General features: G+C 40.4%; 1 protein-coding gene across 1 annotated transcript; it reads left to right on the top strand.

The window, feature by feature from the left end:
* The first annotated feature begins 3,367 nt into the window (after nt 1-3,367).
* LOC134864161 (uncharacterized) lies at nt 3,368-8,356 on the top strand. The gene is made up of 5 exons (XM_063882951.1): nt 3,368-4,952; nt 5,614-6,195; nt 6,302-6,445; nt 6,622-6,877; nt 7,459-8,356. The coding sequence occupies exons 1-5, from the start codon at nt 4,179-4,181 to the stop codon at nt 8,118-8,120; spliced, it is 2,418 nt and encodes an 805-aa protein (XP_063739021.1). The 5' UTR covers nt 3,368-4,178; the 3' UTR covers nt 8,121-8,356.
* The last annotated feature ends 16,071 nt before the right edge of the window (nt 8,357-24,427 follow it).

Here is a 24,427-nt window from a genome sequence, read left to right as displayed (position 1 = left end):
AGGTTGTTAAATGTCATTATACATTACACTGATGTCCTGAAACGACCACAAATGTCATATTTTCTGTCTTTTCATCAACAAGCCCAATGTTAGGGAACTCCGAACACGACTATTATCCAAAATCACTCAATAATTTATACTCTTAACTATAAGTGCTCTGAGTATTTATTGGAGTGGAAAGAAAAATGAGTTCCTTGGCATGACAATACCTTTAACTTGTAATGTTGCCATGTGCAAGTCATATATTGTTCGAGCACAGATGTAACTGATCAAAATTAAGGATGGCTCAAAGTAATGTATAGCTGCTTCAGATACAGGATATTATCCTACATGCTCGTCACTCTAATGGGAAAGAGTCTCTGTTAATGTCATAGATAACATGTGCTTTTTCGTACTAGGCTTTGAATTTTTTTGTTTTTAACACCAACCACAGCAGTCAAATAAATGTATCCTGCTGAATAGTATAATTGTAAATACACACACAAATAAACTTAACACAAAAAATAAGGTAATTTGTGTTTGGTAGCTTATTTCTTTGATGTAACAATGATTCTTGGCAATAAATCTTATGCCATTGGAAAGCCTGTTTTCTTACCTTTCAAATGGTGCCACATTTGTGAGGAACATGCATTTGTATGAGGAGCACCAGAGCTGAGTATGTGGGTTGCGCCCATGAAAAATGTGACAAATCTCCTCTGCCAAAGCCAAACTCCAGCCAATCACCGGTCTCGTACAGCCGCTAGGAGGCCTGCCTTGACTGCCCTTCACTGTCAGGCCATCTTGCTCTGGAACCTCAACATGTGGAGGAACATTATGTTCAGTGATGAGTCCAGATTCTGCCTACGGCACTTTGATCGTAGGGTCACAGTGTGGAGAAGACGCAGAGAAGGCTTTGCTGATTGCTGCACCGATAGTAGGAGTGGAGAGGAGGGAGTGGCCTGCAGTCCTGACCACGACCCCATTGAAAGCTTGTGGGATCAGCTTGGGTGTACTGTCTGTGCCAGAGTGACCAACACAACCACGTTGGCTGACTTGGGACAAATGCTGGTTGAAGAATGGGCTGCCATCCCAAAGCAGTGTGACCAGGCTGGTGACCAGCATGAGGAGAGGCTTTGTGCTGTGTGTGGTTCTTCTACACGCTACTGAGGCAGCTTGTTAAATTAATGTATGTATAAATATGTAATAAATAAATAAATAGTTTTCAATATGTCTTGTTTCATCAGACTTCAATCATCAAATCCACCAAACATCACCAAAACAGTCAACAGCAAAAAGAGCTGTTTGGCTTTGGCAGAGGAGATTTGTCACATTTATCTTGGGCGCAACCCACATACTCAGCTCTGCTGCTCCTCCCACAAATGCATGTTCCTCACAAATGTGGCACTGTTTGAAAGGTAAGAAAACAGGCTTTCCAACAGTATAAGATTTATTGCCAAGAATCATTGTTACATCAAAGGAATAAGCTACCAAACACAATTGTCCTTACTTTTTGTGTTAACTTTATATATATGATAGTTATTCTTTCCAACACCTGTCCTTTAAATGGTAATCATTGTTCATGTAACTGCTGACTGTTAAAATAACAGCGTTTTTACAGGTGTTTAGTTTCTTGTTACATTTATAATGGCTGCTTTTCATTTATTAGTCCAAGATCATGTCAGGGATGTGCAGTGTGTATGCTGTGCGTCTTTCACTTGCTATTTGCTTCAGTAGGTAAATAGCTGACGGCTGTGTAACATTCATGAGAGATTTTCCAGACGTTGGTTGACATGCTCAGCTGCACAAATGTAGTGAGTTCATATCAGTGGCAACACCGTAGTGTTCTGAAATTAGTAGGATGTAAGTGTGATCTTTTATAGTGTACGGTGTCTGACATGAGCATTGCAAGCTAACACTGTGACTGACCAGTATGTGTAATCTTACAAAAATACACACATGGCTTCCTATCTATCATTTTTATCACCCAACAAAACTCATTGCAGAGGTAAAGGACTAACCAGTTTCCTGACTGTTCTAGCACACATAAATGGAATACATCTGCTATTAATAGTGTTAGTTACAAGAGCATTCATTTCTGTCAAGTCAGACTGCTGACTGATGTCTAGTTTAAATGTAATAACAACGATTTTACTTCCATAGCTCATTGTGGTGCCTGTGTTCCTCAATATAGTGGATGTGTAACTTCTCACTATACATTTTACATTTATATTTAATAATTGGATATGCCATTCTTGCACACTAAATGTAAATAATATCCCACTTTATAGTGTGTTAGCTGTAATTTAGCAGCATCAGAGCCGGTGACACCAGCAGACTCAATAAACTGATCAGGAGAGCTGGCTCGGTCATCGGCATCAAACTGGACCCTTTTGAAGCTGTGGTGGAGAGGAGGACTCTGAACAGACTGTTATCCATAATAGATAACCCCACCCACCCTCTCCACCTGAAGCTGGACAGACAGCGGAGCTCCTTCTCCAACAGACTGCTCCAGCTCCGCTGTCACAAGGACAGATACAGGGGAACATTCCTGCCCACTGCCATAACTCTCACCTCTGGGTTCTCTTGGATAAATGGACTTTCACACTGTGCATTTTACGTTTATATTCAATTTAATATTCCATTTCTTACACACTTAATGTATATTTAATATCCTGCTTTATATTTGGTTTACTGTACATTTTTATTCCAACGCTATCCAATGCTATTTTATTCTATTGAGATGTCTACATTTTGAATTGTTTATTAGTAGTGTTTTAATTTGACTGTGTACAATACTTTGTTTTTATGCTGCTGCAACGCAAACATTTCCCAAATTGCGATCAAAAAAGTACTTCTTATCTTATTGTAACCAGGTTGAAATATCTAGTTCCTGCAAAGTATACATATTGTGAAAGTTCATGGTTAAAACAGGAAGTAATGTTTGTGAATAAGGAAAATGCTGGTCACTGATTGGTTCAGGGGGTCGGGTGGAAGTTGCCAGAAAGGAAATGGATGGAAAGAGGGTGCGGGAGAGTGGTGGCTTGATTGATTAAGTCGCGGCACCGAGAGTAAATTAAAGTTAAGAGTTTGTGGCAAATAAGTATGTAGTTAGTGTCCCCGGATTGTCGGCTCGACGGACTTCATGTGGATTCTTTTCTGCACAACATCTGCAAGGAACTGGATACATTTTACTCAAAGTTTGTCACAGAGTTACCCACGTGAGTATATTAGCTTGTTAGCAACTGAGTGTTAGCATTCATTAATAAAGTGAATGTACTCTTAGCCATGTTATAGTTAACTCAGCTTGCGCTATTGGCTTCAGTTTGGGGTTTTCCGGCATAAACACCCTGAGGATCTTTATCAGTTTTGCTGCAAGTACAGGGTTGCCGCGGGGTAGTGAAAGGTAGTAAAAGGTAGTAAATGAAATTAGGCCGAATTAAGGCCGGTAAAAAGTAGTGAAAAGTAGTAAACGTCATCTGACGAGGTAGTAAATTTTCGAACACCAATCCAGCTGGGCGTATGATTTTTTCTATTTGTGTAATTTACGTGCAGGCCTATCTCCTTAAATTACTAAACTTGCGTGGATTTATTTTCATGTTGCAAGTAGCAGGGCCGCGGGAAGTAATTTTGAGCAGGGGGTGCTGAAGTTCGCCAAGCCACGCCCCCCTTAGTTATTGTTGCTAAGTCCAACAAAATTTTCGCGGCTATTCAATGATGTCACATGTACCTCGCGCACTCCCTCAATCATTTTAGGTACGATACAGGGATATATTGAGGCGCATGAAGGACCCGACTTGGCCACCGGGCGAACCGATGAAGAGCGTACGGACATTGAAGACATGCTGGCCGTGGTTAGAGGATATCCTGTAGTGACTGCAGCCCGCCCTGGTCCGGTGGCTGATGACTGAGAAATCTGGAGGGACTCTAAGACACTAAATGCCTCAAGCAATGGGTCTTTCCTTATATAACCTACAGTATTATTCCGATCTTGTTCGAGTTTCTTATTCTTGTTATCTGTTCTACAACAAACTTAGTTAAGACTAACTTCCAATTACGCTACTTCATTTACTACCAATATTAACGGAGATAATCCAATATAAACATATTGATTTAAAAAAATAAATAAAAAAATAAAAAAATCATTTTAGGTACCCGGCTAGCTTGCTGTCAAACCTCTTCGCGAGTTCGCCAGTTAAGACATGGGCAAATGCAAATTTTCGGACCTCTGGCTGGAGGAATCGTTGTTTAAAGAATGGCTTAGGCCAGTAGTTGGCAACAGCCAAGAGGCTTATTGCAACGTCTGCAAGAAGACGATAAGCATTACCTGGATGGGGGTGAAGGCGGTGAAATCGCACATGCTATCAAGTAGCCACCAAGCTAGGATGCGTGGACGTAATGCTCAGCTACCGCTGTCACTGTTTTACACTGGCACAACGGCTACATCGACGCCCTCAACCTCAACTGCTCCTTCAACCTCCACTGCTCCCTCAACCTCGCTTGCTCTCCCCCTGCAATACCCTGCCAGTAGTCCTACCACCAGCAACAGGTGCACGACAGACGGTCAGAAGCAGACGCTAGGCACTACCACCTCTACCTTGCAGGCTGAGGTACTGTGGTGTTTAGATGTAGCAATGAAACACCACTCGTTCAACTCGAACGAAGGCATAGGAGAGCTGTTCAGAAATATGTTCCCGGACTCCGAAATCGCCAAATCCTTCGCTTTGGGCAAGGATAAAACCGGGTACATAATAAAATTTGGCATCGCACCCTATTTTAAGAGGCAACTGGTTGAGGCCATAAATAATGCCGGACCGTACGTCCTTATGTTCGATGAGAGCCTCAATCAATCGTCAAAGAAAAAACAAATGGACATACACATTCGTTTTTTGGAGGATGGTTGTGTACGCTCGAGGTATTTTGGCTCACAATTCCTGGGACATGGGAGAGCTGACGATCTGTTGCAGCACATCAAAGTAAGTTTATTTTCCTATTATACTTATTGGTTACATAGGGGAGATTGTTTGCACATTTTCATGGATTTTTGATAATTGTATTTATTTAGCTTACTGTTGAATTTCTGTAATATAATATTGTAAAATGTATGCAATTAAAAAGATGTATCAGCCAACAAAGCTTAGGGTGACCAGACGTCACAAGACTGTAGGTCAAAGTGTTAGCCGTTATGCTTAAATTCGTTCGTTCGTTCGTAAATTCAATCTGACGCTCTGAAAAATAGAATCGCGCTCTGAGTTTGAAAAAGACGAGCGTTCTTCTGGCCGTGAATTTCCGAACTGTTAAAACGTGTGTGTGAGTGTGCTCGGAGTGGCAATTTACGAACGCACCCTTAATCTGAAGGTTGAGCATGGCTCTGATAAAGCCAAACCTATATTATAGGGATTTAGTTTATTATAGTGAGCCACATTTGGAGAACCAATGATCTAACTTTGACAAAGCAGTCCTTGACATAGGCCTAATATCTATCACTGTGAAATGTATCCCAAGACCTGACTCATGTTTTACTTTAGGATAATAAAGCTAAATGTTTGATTTGAAGCATATACAGTATTACCTTCTGATGTGTATTGAATGTGGTTTACTTAAGCAATACATTAACTTCTGTGTGACAATTCACAGGAATGTGTTGCAAAACTCAACATGAGGCAGCTTCTCTCAGTAGGAATGGATGGCCCAAATGTAAATTTCAAACTCCTGGATCTCCTTCAAAAGGAACATGCTGAGCTGCATGGAGGTGCTCAAGTCCTGATGGTTGGGAGCTGTGGACTCCATACCCTCCACAATGCCATGAAGGCAGGCTTTACAGGCTGGCAAATTGACAAACTCCTGCGCGCGCTCCATTACCTCTTCCACAACGTTCCTGCCCGGAGAGAGGACTACACCAACATCACCGGGTCGTCCTGCTTTCCCCTCTCTTTCTGCGGCCACAGATGGGTGGAAAATGTGCCGGTTGCAGAGAGAGTCCTGGAAGTTTGGACCATGATTCAGAAGTTTGTCAATGCTGTTGAGGATAAGAAGGTCACAAAACCAAACACGGCCTCTTATGATGCCATCCTGGCAGCACAAGGGGATCCACTCTTAATCCCAAAGCTTCAATTCTTCCTCGCCATTGCGAGAAGTTTTAACCCATTTCTCAAGAAGTACCAAACAGACGAGCCAGTGTTGCCTTTTTTGGCAGAAGATTTAACTGAGCTCCTGTTGGTAAGTATCACTGTAAAGATTTTGATTCATTAATTTGAATGTAAACCTATATTAATGTATATGAATGTCTGGGTAACTATCTTCTTGTTGTTGTTGTCATCATCAGAGTTTACTGCGGCGGTTCATCAAAAGGGAACTCCTACAGGACCAAACCCCCCTGCAGCTGATTAAATTGGACATCTCTGAGGAGAAGAACTGGGTCTCCCTCAAAAGGGTAGATATAGGCTTGGGGGCTGAATCTGCCATCAAGGTAATTTTATTGTTGTTTATTTGTTTTGCGGGGTGAATTTGTGAATTATGATGCTTGCACAAATCAACTAGCAAATACAATTTGTTCAGTATTAATATTATCATCACAATAAGTTATGTAAACATTTCCTTTCAAAGAAAGCATTGACATGAATGTTCCTTAATGTTCCTTAATAGGCACTCCTGGGCAAACCAGGATCAAAGATAGGTGAACTCTCTGTACTCCACCTCAGAAAAGAGTGTTTGCAGGGTCTGATTAAGATCGTAAAGAAACTGCAGGAGAAATCGCCATTGAAATTCCCCATAGTTAGGCAGATCACCTGTTTGGATCCCACAAGGATGGCCAGGGATCCAGAGTGGTGCATCCTAGAGATGAAGTCATTAGTGCAGGCTTTCATCCAGGGGCAGCAGCTGGCAGGTGGCATTGCAGCTGGTAAGAACATATTTTATAGGGACAGTAGAAGTGGATAAGTTATTCAAATTGATTAAGGTCTTGTGCGTGGAATCTCTTTTGTGGTTTTCTGCTTTTTTACTGTGACAGGTGTGAAAGTGTCTTGCTTTTACAAAATTAAACTTTATGCTCTCATAGCTCTCTATATCAGGGGTTCTCAACCTTTTGCAAGTTGAGCCCCCCTTTCAAAGGTTAGAATATTGTCCCCCCCCCACCAACCTTGATGTCAATGCATGATTTCAAGCACTCAAATTATTCTACTTTTCTTTTCTTTTTTGATAGCCACATCCAGTGTTCTTGTGAGTTATGTGATTTTACTCTATCTGTTTGATGTAGAAGGTGTTTTGCAAGCAGATTCAGCTAAACAAGTCACCGACGCGCAATTGTATCAATTTGTAATTTAGACAAGACCTCCGTGCCCCCAGGTTGAGAACCACTGCTACAGATACTATTATGTGTATCTACGATGTACTGTATGTACTTTTGTCGAATGGATGGTGAAGCAGTTGACTGGAATGTGTTAATGAAATTAATATATCTTAATTTTCGTATCAATGTTGCAGGTGATGTCATCATTCAGCAATTCACATCCTTTCTCTCGGTCGTGGGCAGAGAAGAAGAATTTGTTTCCTTCCAACCCCTGAGGCAGCGTCTGGATGTCTTTCTCCACTCCAAACTCTGCACGTCCCACCCTGACCTGCTAAAGTTCTGCCAAAGTGCTCTCCTCCTGTCCCATGGACAAGCCACAGTGGAGAGAGGCTTCTCAGTAAATAAGGAGGTAGAAACGTGCAACCTCCGTGATGAATCTCTCGAAGCCCTCAGATTAATCTGCGATAAGGTAATTGTCTGTGGTGGCGTTCTGAAAGTTCCTCTGACCAAGGAGCTCCTGGCCTCTGCTGCTTCATCGAGGTCACAATACAGGCTATACCTTGATAGTGAGCGGAAAAAAAAGGAGAATGCCACACAGGAGCTGAAGAGGAAAGTAGCAGAGAAAGAGCTGGAGGACCTCCGGAACCGGCGGCAGGTACTCCACAGTGTGTGCCATTCACTCCAAAATGACGCCGACAAATATGCAGAGATGGCCGAGGGAAAGGCAGGAACAAAGATGGCTGAGCTCATCACAAAATCAAACACTTTTCGGAGAAGACACAGGGAAAAAAAAGCAGAACTTCTCCAAGTGGATAAAATGATTGAAGAAAAGGCCACACAGTTGAGGCACTTGTGACCCTGCTGGCTAACTGTTGTTTAAGTTCTCTCTCTCTCTCTCTCGGACAGTTTTTGCGTCCAGTTGAAGTTAAAGTTATTTCTTTGTTAATAAGATATTGTAATTACAGTGAAAGTTGCACTTTATTATTATCTAGTTTATTCTTTTTTTTCAAGGCCCTAATTTAACCACTTGAAATTAGTTTTTGTTATGCAATTGTTACTTTTTGACATTTTGAGTAAAAACTATGGACCAAGGCCTGTTGTGTCATCTTGATTAATCCAACTCCTATGGTAGAGTTCCTTCTTACTTAAATGTAGCTCACTAGCTTGCTCAAACAAACAGACACTCACATACACCTACAGAGTCTCTCGCTCTCTCTCTCTATGTGTGTGTGTGTGTGTGTGTGTGTGTGTTGGCCAGTTTTTGTGTCCAGTGGTGGAAGTTATAATTACCCTGTTAAATTGTGATGAAATATGTTATTAATTCGTTTTGGAAAGATATTTCATTACTTTACGCTTCACTTTACTTCACACTTTACGCTGCTACAGTTGCAGCTTGAAGTCGTGCTGGTAGTAAAAAAAAAATTGAAGGTAGTAAAAGAGGTAGTAAAAGGTAGTAAATTCAACTTAAGAATCTCTGTATATACCCTGAAGTAGGTCACACAGTGAGGAGTTTTGGACAATACGAGAGAGCACGTGGTCGCTGGACACCTTCCCGCCGCCGCTGATCGCCATCTGAGACTGAGGGATCGGTACAGTTGCAGATGTTCAGGTATCGCTTTGGTTTTATTGCTCATTGGAGTGAAGAGGACAAATAGTTTTGACTTTCAACGCTCTCAAGCATCACATCAGGCCTGCAACGTGAGGGGCTTTATGTCATGTTATTTGCCGGCTTGTGTGTGTGTGTGTGTGTGTGTGTGTGTGTGTGTGTGTGTGTGTGTGTGTGTGTGTGTGTGTGTGTGTGTGTGTGTGTGTGAATGAGTGTGGGCCCACTGAGTTCAGTGTGAAATTGATACAAAGGTGATCTGAACTAGTTTGATATTATAATAAAATAAATAATAAAAAATCAAAGATATCAGTGACTAGCTGAATGCGTGTTGATTAACGACCAATTACATAAATGAAGTGGTGTAACGGGTTCGAAAGGACTCACAGAATATATTTGTCAAAGGAAAAGCCCAGGTGTTACCAATAACACTAAGGATGGCTCTGTTCTATTTAAGTGTCTCAGTGAGAGAGCCAGCAAGTACAATATTTGCACCCTGAAATCGAACCAACTAAATTAAATTCAGCCTTATTTACAGCTGTGGTTTTACTACTCAACACTTCAAAATGTCTCTGTGATAAAGGATATTGACTGCTTGATGCAAGGTTCACACCAGAGTGACATTCACTAGTCTACACAAATGTAGGCGGGGCCAGAAGATTGTCGACTCCTCTACTGCAAATCTGCTGTAGCCGGTAAACTGACCACTAGCTCAGTTGCAGTAGCTCACCATCACACTTGTAAGCTTAGCTCAGACAATTCATTCAGCAGTACACTTGTACCACATTCTACTGACTCGTAACTAACTATTTGAAAACCATTGCTTTAAGTGAATGTGCTGCACAGCAAATAAGCTTCCTATATATTGTACTCTGCAGCGCTACGTCTCCCCAAAGGTCAGGACTGTCAAGACAGCTTGATCACCAGAGTTTAAGTCTACGTGGGACATTCATGCGGATTAATTTCGCCTCCTGAAGCAGTTCGTCTCATCATGCCTACTCCATCCGAAAGGAATTTATGCATGATTGCACTGTTTCAAATCATAGCGTGTCCAGGCCTTTAGAGTGCCTCAAGCTGATTGAAATCGTTATGATAAATTTAGACCAGCTGGTCTGAACTCATCACCCAACTAACTGATCAGAGCTTTCAGCTGGTCATACTCTCAGGGAAAAACAATGCTATACTCAGAGTAAGGTAAAGCAGCATCCTAAAATGAGTAAACCTTCAGTAGTAGAGACCCCCCAAAGAACGGCCCAACAAAAAAACTGTTTCAGTTTCAGCATGTAACAATGATAAACAGAAGACAACAACTTCACAAAGACAGGCATGTATACACTTAGGCATGCCAAAGACATGCCTAAGTGTATATTTTACCTGACATATTAATTGCCATTTGTGTAACAATTCAATTCTTAGTTGCGAGTAAAAATAAAAATGTATCCTCTTACTTGTTGTGCTTTTTACCTAGATTGTTTTGGGGTTACTTGCTGAATTAAGCGCAAATCTCTTAACTTATCATCCCTCAGAAGGAAATGGTAATTTTCTCATGGACGAAAAAGAGTAGTTGACATAGTGATGTAAACATTATTGGCATCCTCCTCCTCAAGAGTTTAAACTTCCCTCCGCTTTTTAGAGCCTCGTTGGTGTGGTTCGACAAAGAGAATAGAAGAAAACATGAAACGGATTGACACACTGTCAACATGGCTGCTGGCTAAATGTTTGAATGTTTTTTTTTTTGACCACCGCAAGTTGAGTTCCATCTCATTCTACAGAAACATGTTTTTCCCTTTATCTTCTTGATCTATCTTTCCTTGGCTTGGATGGCAGTAATCTTGATTAACCATTTAGTTTTATTATTCCGTCTTTGACTACTATCCCTTGAGCAGTTTTATTGACGTTAAAATAACTGGCTTTAACTTTGTGGAATTGGCAGCAATTAGTTCTTATTCACCCAAAAAAATCAATCAGTTTAACAGTATCATGCTCTGTTTTAATAATCTGCTTTGCTTAACATGTCATTTCTTCATGTCGGAGCAGTTAACTTAACAGCACACTTCTTAAACGTCTCAGAGGAAACCTGTCGCATTGAAACATAATGAGAGAAATCTTCAGTCACTTATTATTTTAGTAATTATTGGAGGACAGTTTAAGGGCAGGAAAGTAATTAATTGGGACCAGGTTTAAGGAAAGGAAACAGGATTTAGAAGATGGACAGAGCAATCTGGTTGAAGGGAGTAAATAATTTGTTGCTGCTGGAGTTCCAAGTAGATTTCAGTACGAACATTTCCATTAAAAACATCCTTAAAATCCTGTTTGCTCTGCTTCATACCTTAGAACATATTCATATGTAAGAATGTTTGTTGCCATATTTATCATGCCCCAAGAACGTGTACCAATCATACGTGCGCCCGCCAAAACTACTGGAATGTTTGGCCAGAGAGCAGGCGACGAAGAGATGATAAAAGCACTTCACTTGACATTTCTTTGGAGTGGCTTAATAGACAGCAAGTGACAGAGTGCCATTTATATTTTAGAGCACGTACATTCCAGTTTAAGAGACTGTCCCAATTACGTTGCTTAGTTTTTCCGATGTTCCATGTTTAAGGTCAGAGGGAGAGAGTGAGTGAGTGTTTAACACACTGATTAAGCCCATGCAGCACTGGAGGGGTCACAGCTGTCAGAGGAAAAGAACAGAAGACATTTTTCTGCAGTCTCATTTCAAAGGAATATTGTGTAATTTTTCTGTATTATTCGTGTGTGTCTGTGTCCGGTAGTTTACGTCTCTGATTATGGTGCAATGGCTTCATTTGTATGAACAATGATCTTAATTCAAGCAATAGAACACTACATATATGTGTCCCCTTTGTTTACAGAACGTAAGTGAGAGAGATTGCTATTATGCAACGCAACACACACTGAATTCTAAAGCTGGATTTCTGTCTGCCAGCTTGACAACTTGCTGAGGTCCATTGCAGGACATCAGCACTCAGCTGTTTTCATCGAGCTCGCTCCCTTAATTACCGTACAAAGGTCAAGACAGACAGTCCCTGAATATGCTTATCTACTGGGATCATTGGACGCTGCACAGGTGAGCACTCCAAGCTGACGATCCATCATAGGCCACATGGGACATCCTCTGCCCGGAGCACAAACCCGCCTGTCAGTCTGCCACGGCACTGCCATAAACCGTGATTCTACAGAAATGGCTGAGCGGGTCGAGAGAGAGACGTCACTCCTTCACTCAGCAGTGAGTAACGATTTCTCCCGTAGTGTCCTGATTTACATCAGCGTGTTAGCCTGTCACTTGAAGGGCATTACATATGCGATCAGTAGACAGCCAGCAGATATATGGTAATGGGCCAACATTAGCAGGAGAGTGCCAGCTACTGTGCCATGTAGTCTTAAAACAAATGTGACTATCAAATGCACTTGCAGTGTGTTGACGTTCACTGCATTCCAGGAGTTAGTGTGTGATTTAGTGTACACGTTATTTCCAGTGTACAGATTTAAGCTGAAAAAGCTTGGAGCTGAGTGCTGTGGCTCTGCAGTATTTTGGGATGGACTTCCTTTCAGTTGCAGTGGTTTGCTGCATCTGTTAGGGCACTACTGACCGTGTGTGGACAGGATCCAAATGCAGACATGCCATTGGCCTATTTAAGGCAACATAATTGCTTAATTAGCTGAATAATAGCTAAAGGGCAGCTAAAGGAGGGTAAACCCCAACTGCAGAATAATTAAAAAGTTAAGACCAAAAAATAGATTCACCTAGGATGTCAGTAGTCACCCTGCGGGAAAACTCATTCCTTATGTTGTCCTTTTTTCCTCTCTCTTTAAACTACTCCCTCTAGAGTGGCTATGAAATGGGTCCTTAAACCTAGAGAACACCAAGCATTTAACCGCTTCCGGTTTCCTAGTATTGGAAATCAATGTTTTTTTTAACATGTTTTTGGTTAGAAGCCTAAAGATTCAAGTTTCAAGATTCCTTTAATTGTCACTATCTGACCAGGAACAATTGTATGCATTCCTGATGGTGCAAAACAATACAACACAACATTGCAGTTCAAATACAAAACAACAATACATTCAAGGCAGTAAAAAGTGCAATAAAAGTCAATAAATAAGCTTTTGCACGTGTATTTATAATTACAAAACTAAAAATAAATATATATTCTCTAAACAAAACATCATGAGGTAAAATATAAATAAGGTCTGTGGTCTAGCTTACAATATTTTCATGTTTTGTTCTACAATATAAAATCTGTCAGTACTCTTGTTGGAAGCTTCTGTGTAATTAAAAACAGCTAACAAGTGACTGAATTAAACTATTCAACATTATCACGCCAACACTAGTTTGCCTCTAACTGAGCGGTAGTCAGTTTTTAGCTAATGTTTGCTTTTCATACCGATTGCATTTGCGCTTAAAACAAAAGAATCACAAAGTGTTAATGTGGAGAATATCCTGACCACTGAACAAAACGCATCAAGTATTATAAACGTGTGTAGGTTACAAAAGCTTTATTGTCTTGAAAAAAATGTTTTCTAGTTGTAAAAACTAGATTGTATTAGCTGGGCTTGAGATTTGCCTAATGGTGCTTCTTCTCTCAAAGTAATAAAGATGTGGCTAAAGATGATGATTTTAAGGCTAGAAGATGAACACAAAAATAGCAATCAGGAAAAGCAAACACTAAGGTTCAATCAAATCAAATGTTGCTTGAATATAGTAAGCATACACTAAGGCTTAGTGACTAAGCCATCAATAACTATAAAACATATTAACGACATACTCAAAGAATGCATCAAACAGTCAACTGCTGTTCTCTGTACAGGACTCCTCAGAGCGCACCTACTTTGCACCGTGCTCTCTGATGGTGTTGTTGTATGCTTTATGAACGTGGACAACAGTGAGACTTCTTCATTAGGTTGGAATTATACAGAAATAAAAAGTGAAACGTATGTTTGTCACCCCTGTGACAAACACTGTGAAATGTGGACTTTATTTGATAATTTCAGTTAAAAAGTAACGTTCATATTTCGCCTTTTGATTAATATGGAGCTGAACATTCAAAGCAAAGCACGTTGGCAAGTTATGGCATACGTTTTAAATAGCTTAATAAGTACCATGACTTTCACAATACGCATTTCTCCGTCACGATCGGTTGTTTCCGTGAACGGCCGAATGTTGTGTCAAGGTAAAAGTTGCTGCCGCAAAGGCATTGTGGGAAAGCATTTTCTCCTTTCCTTTCAGAAAGGACGATCCAATGTTTCCTAAGCTAAAAGAAGTTATAAAAGAAGTTTCAAAGGTCCTTTCCTATCATCTATGGAATTCCAACAGCTCTTATCATGGCGGCCACTGATGTATTTAAGGGTAATCCTTCCTAAAATTAACTGATAATTCGACCGCAACCAATCTTGACTCTGATCCTTCCGGTCTTGTCTTCTCTCATTGGTTGGCATCGGGGGCCGGATCCTATTGGCTCCTTGTCGTCACATCGGCATATCCCCGTCTTCTTCTATTGACTGACGTCGACGGAGGCTGGTCCAGGGCGCATTCTGCTTAGCCCTCTTATGAAGTCACTGTCGCCATCTGTTGGCATAGTCATGACGTTTCCCCTTATGATAGTCTATTATACAATTCTTCTGAGGTTTATTGGTTATTAAACACGTGATAGTATTATTGCAGAGTCAATGAGTGAGAGTTAGAGGCGGTGTGTTTAGTATGTTACTCATTCTGCCTCTACTCATATATACGATATACTATTAGCTACATGCTATTTGAGGCTAAAAACAATAAAATCTGGTCCATCCGAAAACAGTGAATTATATCCTTTAGCTCCGTTTCAATGTAGCCTATTGATTTATTCTCACAGTAGTTGGAAGCTAAGCCCCGCCTCCCACAAGACCATATAGGCAGGAGGATTTTCAACAGAAGAATACCAAAACGCAATGGGGCGATCCCATTGCGTTTTGTGGAGGGAACCCTTGCGATGCTATCGTCTGGTTAGGCCAACAAAAATAGGTCAGCACTGCGCCACTCTACACTTGCATCCTGAACACAATAACTGATGTGTTGCATTAGATTGACATGCATTCAGTACACTATTTAACATCATTTATTAATTCTGCTTGACGATACAGAGTAGAGTACTCTATGAAAAGAACAGGAAAACTGGCTAACGTGACCTACAGAGCAGCACAACACATGAACAGTTTCATTTTGACCAGCATTTTTAGGAGTTTGATTGGATTTTGCTTATTTTTCTCATGATGTTAGTAAGGTGTGGGATTTTTTTGCATAATTCATGACTGTGAAGGGTTTGTGGACCCAATTGTAAAGGTGAATTATAGCCCACTTTAAACAGAAAAGCTGGTTTAAAGCATTCTACTTTGATGCCATTCGTTGTACAACAGTATGCGATGTGTTTACAGACAATATGATGCAAAGGTCAGCATCTTTGTCAGCAGCTAAGGTCACATCCCTTGAGAGATGTTTTTCAACTACACAGAATGAACAATACGATGTAATTGTGACTCAGCTCTGCGTTCGGATGCTGTCCCCGCTGCATGTAAATGTGACTGCCTCCGTCACCCTGAGTGACACTCTGACTCAGCAAGACCTCTGGACTGCCGTGTCAGATGATGCAGTCAGATCCACACCGCAGAATAACAGATGAGATTTCTGTTAGCTTTAGTTCCAGGGGAAACTGCTGCTCTTTATACACACGTTTTTTTGTACCGCAGGCAAATTTATATGTAAATTATGAGTCATTTAGTGACTAAGTGTGGTGTCACTGTTGAATACATATTGGATCAAGCCTTCAGGTATATGGAACACATTTAGAATGATTAGGCTGGATTAAAAAGTGGAACATTTCTAATGAAGCTGTGTAAAACCCTTTCAAAATGAAGAATATTTGAACTGTAAATTAGAAATGTCAAAGGAAAAACTGAGAAGAGTAAGAATCAGCCTACTGTAGCTGTTAATTCAAGCATTAATGTACATCATTTGAGCTAAATAAAGTGATGCCACATCTCATCTGCCCTGAACACCCCCTGGACATAAAACCACTATATATAGAGAGAAGCTGAAGCACACAGTCTGTCTGTACGTCTCCATGGATGTGCGGGGAGACTCTCAGAGGGTTAACTGACCTGACTGCTGGACTATGATTCACACTCTGCTGGGTCAAGGGCCCACATGCAACAGAGCAGAACTGTCCTAGGGGCTCGATGCGCCCGCAAAGCCCAGATTGTGTGTGTGTGTGTCTCACGAGACATTTGCATGTGTCACATTTGTTATGTTAATGTTTTTTTGATGAGATATTCTTCCCTTTCTTCTTTATTAGGGTAAAAGGCAATCGGACTGCAGCGACGTGTGCACACTGTCACACACACACACACACACACACACACACACACACACACACACACACACACACACACACACACCCACCTATGATGATATTCCCAAAGTGGACCGTAAACCATAAAGCAAGGATGTAGCTTTAGTTTTTTTCTGATGAGCACACACTATAGTTCTCCCTGGAGTGATGAGCTCATGTGATTTACCTGTTCATAGACCAGCTTTCAGCCTCTAAAGTCTTCTGAGTTGCTGCAGGTTATGATGATTGCATGGCAGAAACTCCTGGGAGACACACAGAGACAATGGCTTTACAATTGATGACTTTGACTTTTTTATCTGATGATCTGTTGCTCACTCTGAGAGAGAATCAGGGACAGAGAGAGCAAATGAAACAAAAAAAAAGACAATACAAGAGATGAACAGGAAGATGATAGAGAATAAGAGGAAAGGAAAGGGGGGGAGCAAATGGTAATATATGGTCCCAATGCGGCCCAGATATCCATTATGATTGCCGTAAGGAATGGCCGGTCCCTGGCTGTGACACCCGGGTGGATTCTGGGCTGATTGAGCTGTGATCCTCCAGCAGACTGCTGCTGCCAGCAGTGCAACACTAACTAACTAAGTGACGCCCTGCCACTCACCTTTATTTCTCTCTTGAGAGTCTTCTTTAGTGATTCCCTGTCAGAAAATGAAAAGAAAATTAAGATTATAGATGACAATACTGCATTTCATTGACGAGAAAACAAAAAATATTGACTAAAAGATGTGACAGCTTATTGTACATGTTTGAACGTAATCTCATTGGAAGGCCTATAGAGCACGCCACTATTAAGTATACTTTGCCTGTCATGTCAGCCCAATTGAAGCATTCTGCATGAAATTTAAAACCCACATACATTCCCAACTCGCAGTTTGACACTTGGTACACATTGAGAAATCAATCAACAAAAATGATTGGAAAGGTTTGGGAAAAGATCATGGTTTAGGTAAAAGAAAACAAGGAAATGTTCTGTTAGAAAGTTATTTTGGGAAAAGAAAATGGCTGGGTTCAAAAAGGTATTTTTGTTGCATTTATTAAGTTATGTACATAAGCTAGGTATATATAAAAAGTCAGATTCTATTTCAGATGGGGTAGCACTCTCCTGGGTGAAAGTCATGTATGACCCTTCCGTCCATTCCCTCCCTTGTAAGAACTCTTCAGTAACACCTGTTCAAACATCTTATTTGCCACGCAAACAATGCTTGTTGATGACCAGTAAATGACTTTGAAATTTGGTGAACCCTTTAATTTCCTCTCTGTTTGTCTTGCTTGTCTGTCAACACCTGCTCTGCTATTTTGGTTTGGATGACTGTTTTCTGTCTACATTCAAAATCATACCCTTAGCCTGGCCCAAGGAGTGTCCCTCCACTGCTCTTTCTGAGGATCGCCTCTTTCCTCCCTTTTCCCTATCTTTACATCCCTGACTGTAGATGATACCCAAGGTCAGGTTCCGTCTGCTCCGACTACGTTGCTCACACAGCACTGCTATAATTATCAGCTTGCACAGCAGCTGCCAACCTCTGTTCATGCTCATTCTGTCTGGTGCAGTTTAGATAATCCCACAGCTGAGCATTATACAACATAATGTAAGCTTTCTGCTGCGCAACGGTCAGCCATTTATCCATCTTATGGATTTAACAAATAAAGCCAAAGTCAGTGTTATGTGGTTTATGCTTTGGCCTGTATTCCTGGGACTTACACGCTGAAGAGATGTTAATGTTTTTGTTTTACGACATTAAAATATTCCATACTGAATACTCCACTTGTGAATGTCTGAAGCTTCTATGTCTCTTAAAACGGACAATGCTAACAAGTTCACTTATAGCCTAATGTATTTACTTTGGGGATTGTATATGAACACTTAAACAAATTAAAAATAAATGTCTTTTGGCCACAAAGCTTATTTTCTGCAATATATGGAAAACCAGTGGGAAATCCCATTGCTTTTTGTTGAGGGACCCCTCGGGAAGCTAATTTACTTTTTTGTGCAAAAATATGTAATTATTTCATTACTTTATATACACCTATTTGATGTTCAAGTAGTAAAGAATGGAATGAAAGGATGGGTGTCCTGTATTTTACCCACACACTGATTTTACAACAATAATAGTTCCTCTAAAATAGTTTTAGCTGGTGTAGTTTATTTTACTTACAAAAAAAAGAGTGTCAGAATATGTACATGGGGGTTTAGTTGATCCCAAAAAGTGAAAGGTTCTCTCTAGAGCTACTGTTACCGTAGAAACATGGCTGTGCAACATGGCTGACTCAGTGAAGAAGACCCGCTACCGATGTGAAAAGGCTTGAGATAAGCAAATAAATACACAACAGCACTTGGTCTTAGGTGGTTAAAAAAACAAGAAAAACATAGTTATAAATATTGTATTCTATTGCTTCCAATAAACCACCCTAAATCTTACACACTGGGCCTTTAAATCAACTTAATTTTTTGATCTATGCAAAATACATTGAATTCCTAGCTCCCAACAACTGCTTCACAGCAACCAGTCCAAACGGATAAGATATCACTTTTGTTTGAACACAACAGGCTGCATAATATAAGTCAAACCAATGCTCAAAAATATAATATATGGATTTTATCAGCAACTGTAGGGTTCAGACACTTCTATTTGGGTTATTTCTGACTTAAATGTAATTTCTCCACAAGCCAAACCCCAGCTGCTGAAATATGTTGAGCCCATGATGTTCATTTGGCTCCCACTGGATTTGGACATAAATGTCAAGGACTGTCTTTCATCCTGGTCAGTGGCATTCAATGGCAGGGCTTGGTGAGCAGGGAGCCAGAGGTGGGAGCAGGCATCTCCTCCACCCCCCCCTCCCCCAGTCTGTCTGTCTCTTGTTTTATTTGTGTAATATGTGTTTTGGCCTTGGTCCAGAGCAGGGAAGTGCAGCAATAATAGGATTATGAGTGAGCCCCAAACTTCATCACATGTCTTCTGCGGTGCCATGGGAGATAAATGATGAGGTGATATATGGTTTGATATGAAAAGGGGAGCATGGTTGCACGTGAGAAAATGATATTAATCCAGTTTATTAGGGAGATGGAAATAAATTGTGCTTAACCATGCTGGCCTTTGGTGCTGCTACAGGGATATTAAGACTGTTTGAGGTGTGTGTGTGTGTGTGTGTGTGTGTGTGTGTGTGTGTGTGTGTGTGTGTGTATCAGTAGATGTGTGGGTTCTGCCTTAGAAAAACACCAATTAATTTTCCTTAATATAATTCCCTTCATAGATTTGTTTTTTGAATAATGCATTTCTTTCACGGAGTATTTCCGATGAGCCAAAGCAGATGATATTTGGCAACAGAATAAATAAAGCCAATTCAATCATTTGCCAGCAGCAGCACTCAGGGGCTAAACCTAATACAGTTTGTATCCAAAACCAATCAACATTATAGCCCGGGGAGGAAAAACATGAAAAAGCATAATTGACTTTCAGGACTGATTGATTTGTTTTCACTTATTCCAGATCTTCAACATTGCTTTGACATAAAAGGTTGACATCGTATTGCAGACAGCTCAGAAGTGCAGATGTATTGCCAACAATGTCCAGGTATATGTGAGATCAGCCCTGAGGACAATGTGCAGAAGGGTTTATCTTCTTTGATTTTATTGGAGATTTTACTAGAATGTACTGTTGGATCTGTTATACTGTCTGTAACTTGTTCTCTACAATCACAAAGAGATGAAAACTAGTCACACACTGGCATCTTGTTCCCATCCCTTCTTTACACCTTCATGGACTGGATAATGTTTTCTACACAAATAGTATTCCACAGTTAGATTTATGATCACCGTTGCACAGTATGTATATAAATGCATCACAAATATGCTTTGGGATTACATGAGAAATAAAACAACATGATAAAAGTAAAAGATTTCTTACCATGGAAGGGGAAAGACTACAAAAAACAAAAAAGATCTTCAATGGATGTAGAAATTATATTTAAAAAAGTACACTTCAAGGCCACTAAACACTAGCAGAAGACATCTGATGTTCACAATCTTCATTAGCTTACCCCTTACCAACCTCAGAAATCTCTAAGAACAGTACCTCTACCTACCACAATGGGACCACTGCATTCCCAAAGGTTGCCATCGCGTTCGTTGGGGAAAACAGCAACATTTTACATTCATGTAATCAGTATAATCTTTCTGGCTCAAAAAATAGCTTGAAGAAGAAGACATACTTTTATTAATCCCTTACAGGGAAATTGCTTAAAGAACTACGTCTTCCAGGACTACATACTTACCTAACATGCTCTCTGCCAAGTTACTAAAGCCTGCTTTTGGTAAACTAAAATGTAAGTTATTGCGTTTTAAAAATGAAATACAGTGGTAATTAACTGTAAGGTCGGTTCTTAGCAAAGGTTTAATTGCCAATTGTTGGAAATGGTTAGTTACAGGAGGAACAAAATAGCGATCTTTTGTTCTTTGAAACTTTCTGTGCAGATAATGGTTTCCAAGCACCTCAAAATAACTTATGGATGTGTTTGCGCCACCTGATGATTGCCTCCAAAATCCATTTCTACCTGTGCAACAGAAGGTGAAATCCCCAGTACATTATTCCTTAGTGGAGGATTTGAACACTTTACTTATTCTCACTGGGGTAGTTTCTTTCATTTTACAAAGCACAGGTTAAAACAAGAGAGAAATGAAATCAAAACCCCATTGTATGTAAACTCCCTATTAATCCATGCTGCATGTGCCTGTTTGTATTTGCTTTGCACCTTTCAGTGGTTCAGGTACAGTAAGCAAGTACAACCATCTGCCAAAAACTATTACCTGATTCTAAGATCCCACTCATTCACTGAGCTGACGTCGCCTTTGAGGAGAAAGGGAGCTGACAAGCGACTTTGCATCTTAGCGAGGGTTACTTGTTGGTATGGTGGGGGGTACGGCATCTCGTCGCGCCCGTCAGAGAGGGGCCGTGTTTGTGTGCGTGTCAGGACCGATTGCTGTATTGCAGCTCTGGAGAATGCACAATGTTTCCTCTATTTAAGTGTTAGCGCTGCATGGCTGCACTGTAAAGAGGAAAAGCGATAAATAGGAATGGAAAGGTGGGAAAGGGGATCCAAGAAGAAGAAAAATACTGGAGGAACGTCAGAGACACAAGACACAACAAGGAGACCAACTGGTGAGAAGGACAATCCCTCACCAGAATCCGATGTTTTGGTCCTCTTTTTCGTATTCATCCATATGGAATACATTATGTATGCATGGAAATATATAAAATTCATGTCCTTATCTTATACTTTGAAGAACATGATTTCCATGCATGTATATGGATTCAGCATGCTCCAATATGATATGTCACTCTTTGATGTTTCCTGGTATTTTCCTCCGCATTGCTCCTAAAGGACTGATGTTCATATGGTATGGCAACGGGATACTTTCAGCCTATTTCTATTTGGACTGAAGAAAATGCCAACATTTATGCAAAATAATGTTATGTGTTTAGTGCTGACACAGGTTTTTCAATGACTGTATAACAGCAGGGGGAGTGTTGTGGATTCATTTCTAATCGAACAGGACCGTATGCTTTTCGTGGAGCTGCTCTAGCACCTCAGGGCTGAGGCCAATCTTTCTTGGCCCTTAATCAGCCTTCTACCTCAAAACACCATATTCTTTTCTATTGGTCATTCATTGTGCGCGAGTTCACTCTCGCCCACCGGAGCAAAAATCAATACAGTCCAAGCCGAGCTCAGTGGGTGGACAGAAAACGGCTGCTTCTAGCTGTTTCTCTCTCCAGCACCGATGTGACCTATGATGATGTTGGAGAAAGGAGCAAGTTCTGCCGTCAGAGCTTTTCCTTATTATTAACCTTTTCTACAGATTTCAGTTGCTTTAAACTTTCCAAGACTGAAACCTGTCTAATTCATGCCATAATCAAAGCAAGACAGCAGAGTAAAAAAAAAACCTTTTCTGTAGTGACTGAACACAGCTGATATTTCATGTACAGTCAAGCTGTAATGAACTGAATATCGTTGGGTTTCAGACAAAAAAAGAAGACATTTAAACACATAACCTTGAACTATTATAAACTGGAATGGACAATTTTAACTATTTCCTGAGATTTTTATAGCAAACAACCTTTAGATTGAACACATTTTTTAATAATTTCATTGTAAATTGCAGCAAGGCATTAAGTTTAGCTGTAAAATGCTCACTGAAGAGTGACCTCTCTGTCAGTGTAAGGCAGTGTTGTAATGAAAGCTGGCTATGGGCTGAGGATGAGGAGAAAAGAGATCAGGACACTGTGTCTCCGACACAAAGGGCAGCGGTGGACTGGCTCTGTACAACCCTGCTGCTCCTCACTGGAAAACGAAGAAAACATTGCTGCCAAAATGAAGAAAGTTCTCTATTTGTGTTAAATTACAAAAATGCTGCCCCAGAAAATGATATGCCCAGATGGGAGTAACAAGGGGGTACTTAAATAATAATATGTTCTAACAGGTACAGTGGTTACAGTGGTTACAGTGGTTTATCAGTGTTTTGAGCCACTGGAGAGGCAGCTAATAGGCCAAGCAACAAAAACAAAAACATTACACATTCTTATTATCTCAGAATCTGAATTTCAAGCAATGAGGCAACTGAAACAGTTTTTGTTTTGCAGTATGAGCAAAAACACCCACCGACCCCTTCATCAATTGCTGTTTAGTAGACTACAGCAGGTAATAGGATGTGATGGTACTGCCTTCAGCAGGTGGTGGAGGATGGGTAGAGTCAAGGTTGCCTGAGTGCAATGTCAGGACCCTGATTGAAGCAGACAGGCTATCTAGATGTGCCCCTCAACACAACCTGATCTCTGATTGGTCGGGACTGGCTGGATGGCTTTTGCAGATGGGGGCTTCCTCCTCTAATTGTCACCAAGAGGACAACATCCTCCTCTATAACTACAAACATCCCATGAGAAGACACACAGGAGCAGGAGTAAGACGTCAGAGATCAAAACAAATGTTGTTTTGAGAACAAAATTACCCTGAACATCCCCACATAGAGAAAGAAGGTATCAGTATAATTTAACTGAATATAAAAGAATATCAACTTGTATTTAGCGTGTGAATATATACTATGTATAAGCTGGGCTTGACAGAGAAGTACATACAAAAACAAGCCATTTGAACCAACTCAATTTGAGAAAGGTAAACAATTTGAACAAACAGCAAAAGAGAGAATTCTGGACATGAACTTCAAGAAATAGAAAAATAATCAGACAAAGGATTTTTTAATATATATATTTTTTAAATTCAAGAAGATGAATTTTCATTAGCTCCATAGCCCGACATTTTAAAATTGTGGGGGACTCACATCCAAAATATGATCAGTCTGCCTTGATTAAGTCCTAGCCTGCACATCTGAAGTTCCTTTTCAGATTTTTTAAATAGTATTTCATAGAATATATGGATACAGAATATTATGTTCCTGGATGATTTGAACTACAAAGACAGTGTATTAAAAAAGGACCAAAACTAGATCCTTGAGGAACCCTGCAGCTTTGGTTTGTTAATCAATGTTAACCATTTACATTTACAAGTCTTTAAGAAGGAGTCAGCAGTCAAATAACTATTTGAAGTAATTGAATAATAAATTAAATAACACAAGCAGGAACTTCAATGTAATTGGTACGAACACTTAGACAAGCACAAAGGTTGTAGACGTGCTCCACCAGTAGGAAACCCATGTATGATCAGTGCAGATGTAAAGCTTAAGGTTATATGTAAATGAATGCATTATAAGGTGAGAGAAGTCACTCTCATGGGTCTTTAATGTGGAGGAGAAATCTTCCAAATTGGAGTGAATTATTAAGCTTTACCATCATTTTTCAAAGACAGCATCATACATTCATTGATGTGTTCATGTCATACATTGTAAGGTGTTTGTAGTTTATGGAGTCTGCAACATTTCCCCAATTATTTCTCTGCAGCTCTCCACCTGCAAAGTGTTCTTATTTTAAAATGCAGTCTCAAATGTTTGCCAAGAGCAGACAGTAGGTGTATATCATTTCAATAAATTTGAGTGAAGGAGACAAATTCACAGCTCTCTATCACGACTCTGATGGATACAGAGGAGGAGGCAGAGAGCACTCAGAGGTCTGTCTGCAAGCCCTTTAACTCACCGGCTGTCTGCACTGTAGGTGTGGT

Source organism: Eleginops maclovinus, chromosome 5 (assembly GCF_036324505.1).
Source record: "Eleginops maclovinus isolate JMC-PN-2008 ecotype Puerto Natales chromosome 5, JC_Emac_rtc_rv5, whole genome shotgun sequence".
Lineage (NCBI taxonomy): Eukaryota > Metazoa > Chordata > Actinopteri > Perciformes > Eleginopidae > Eleginops > Eleginops maclovinus.
The sequence above is the reverse complement of the archived record's forward strand: the minus strand, read 5'-3'. Positions and strand labels throughout refer to the sequence as shown.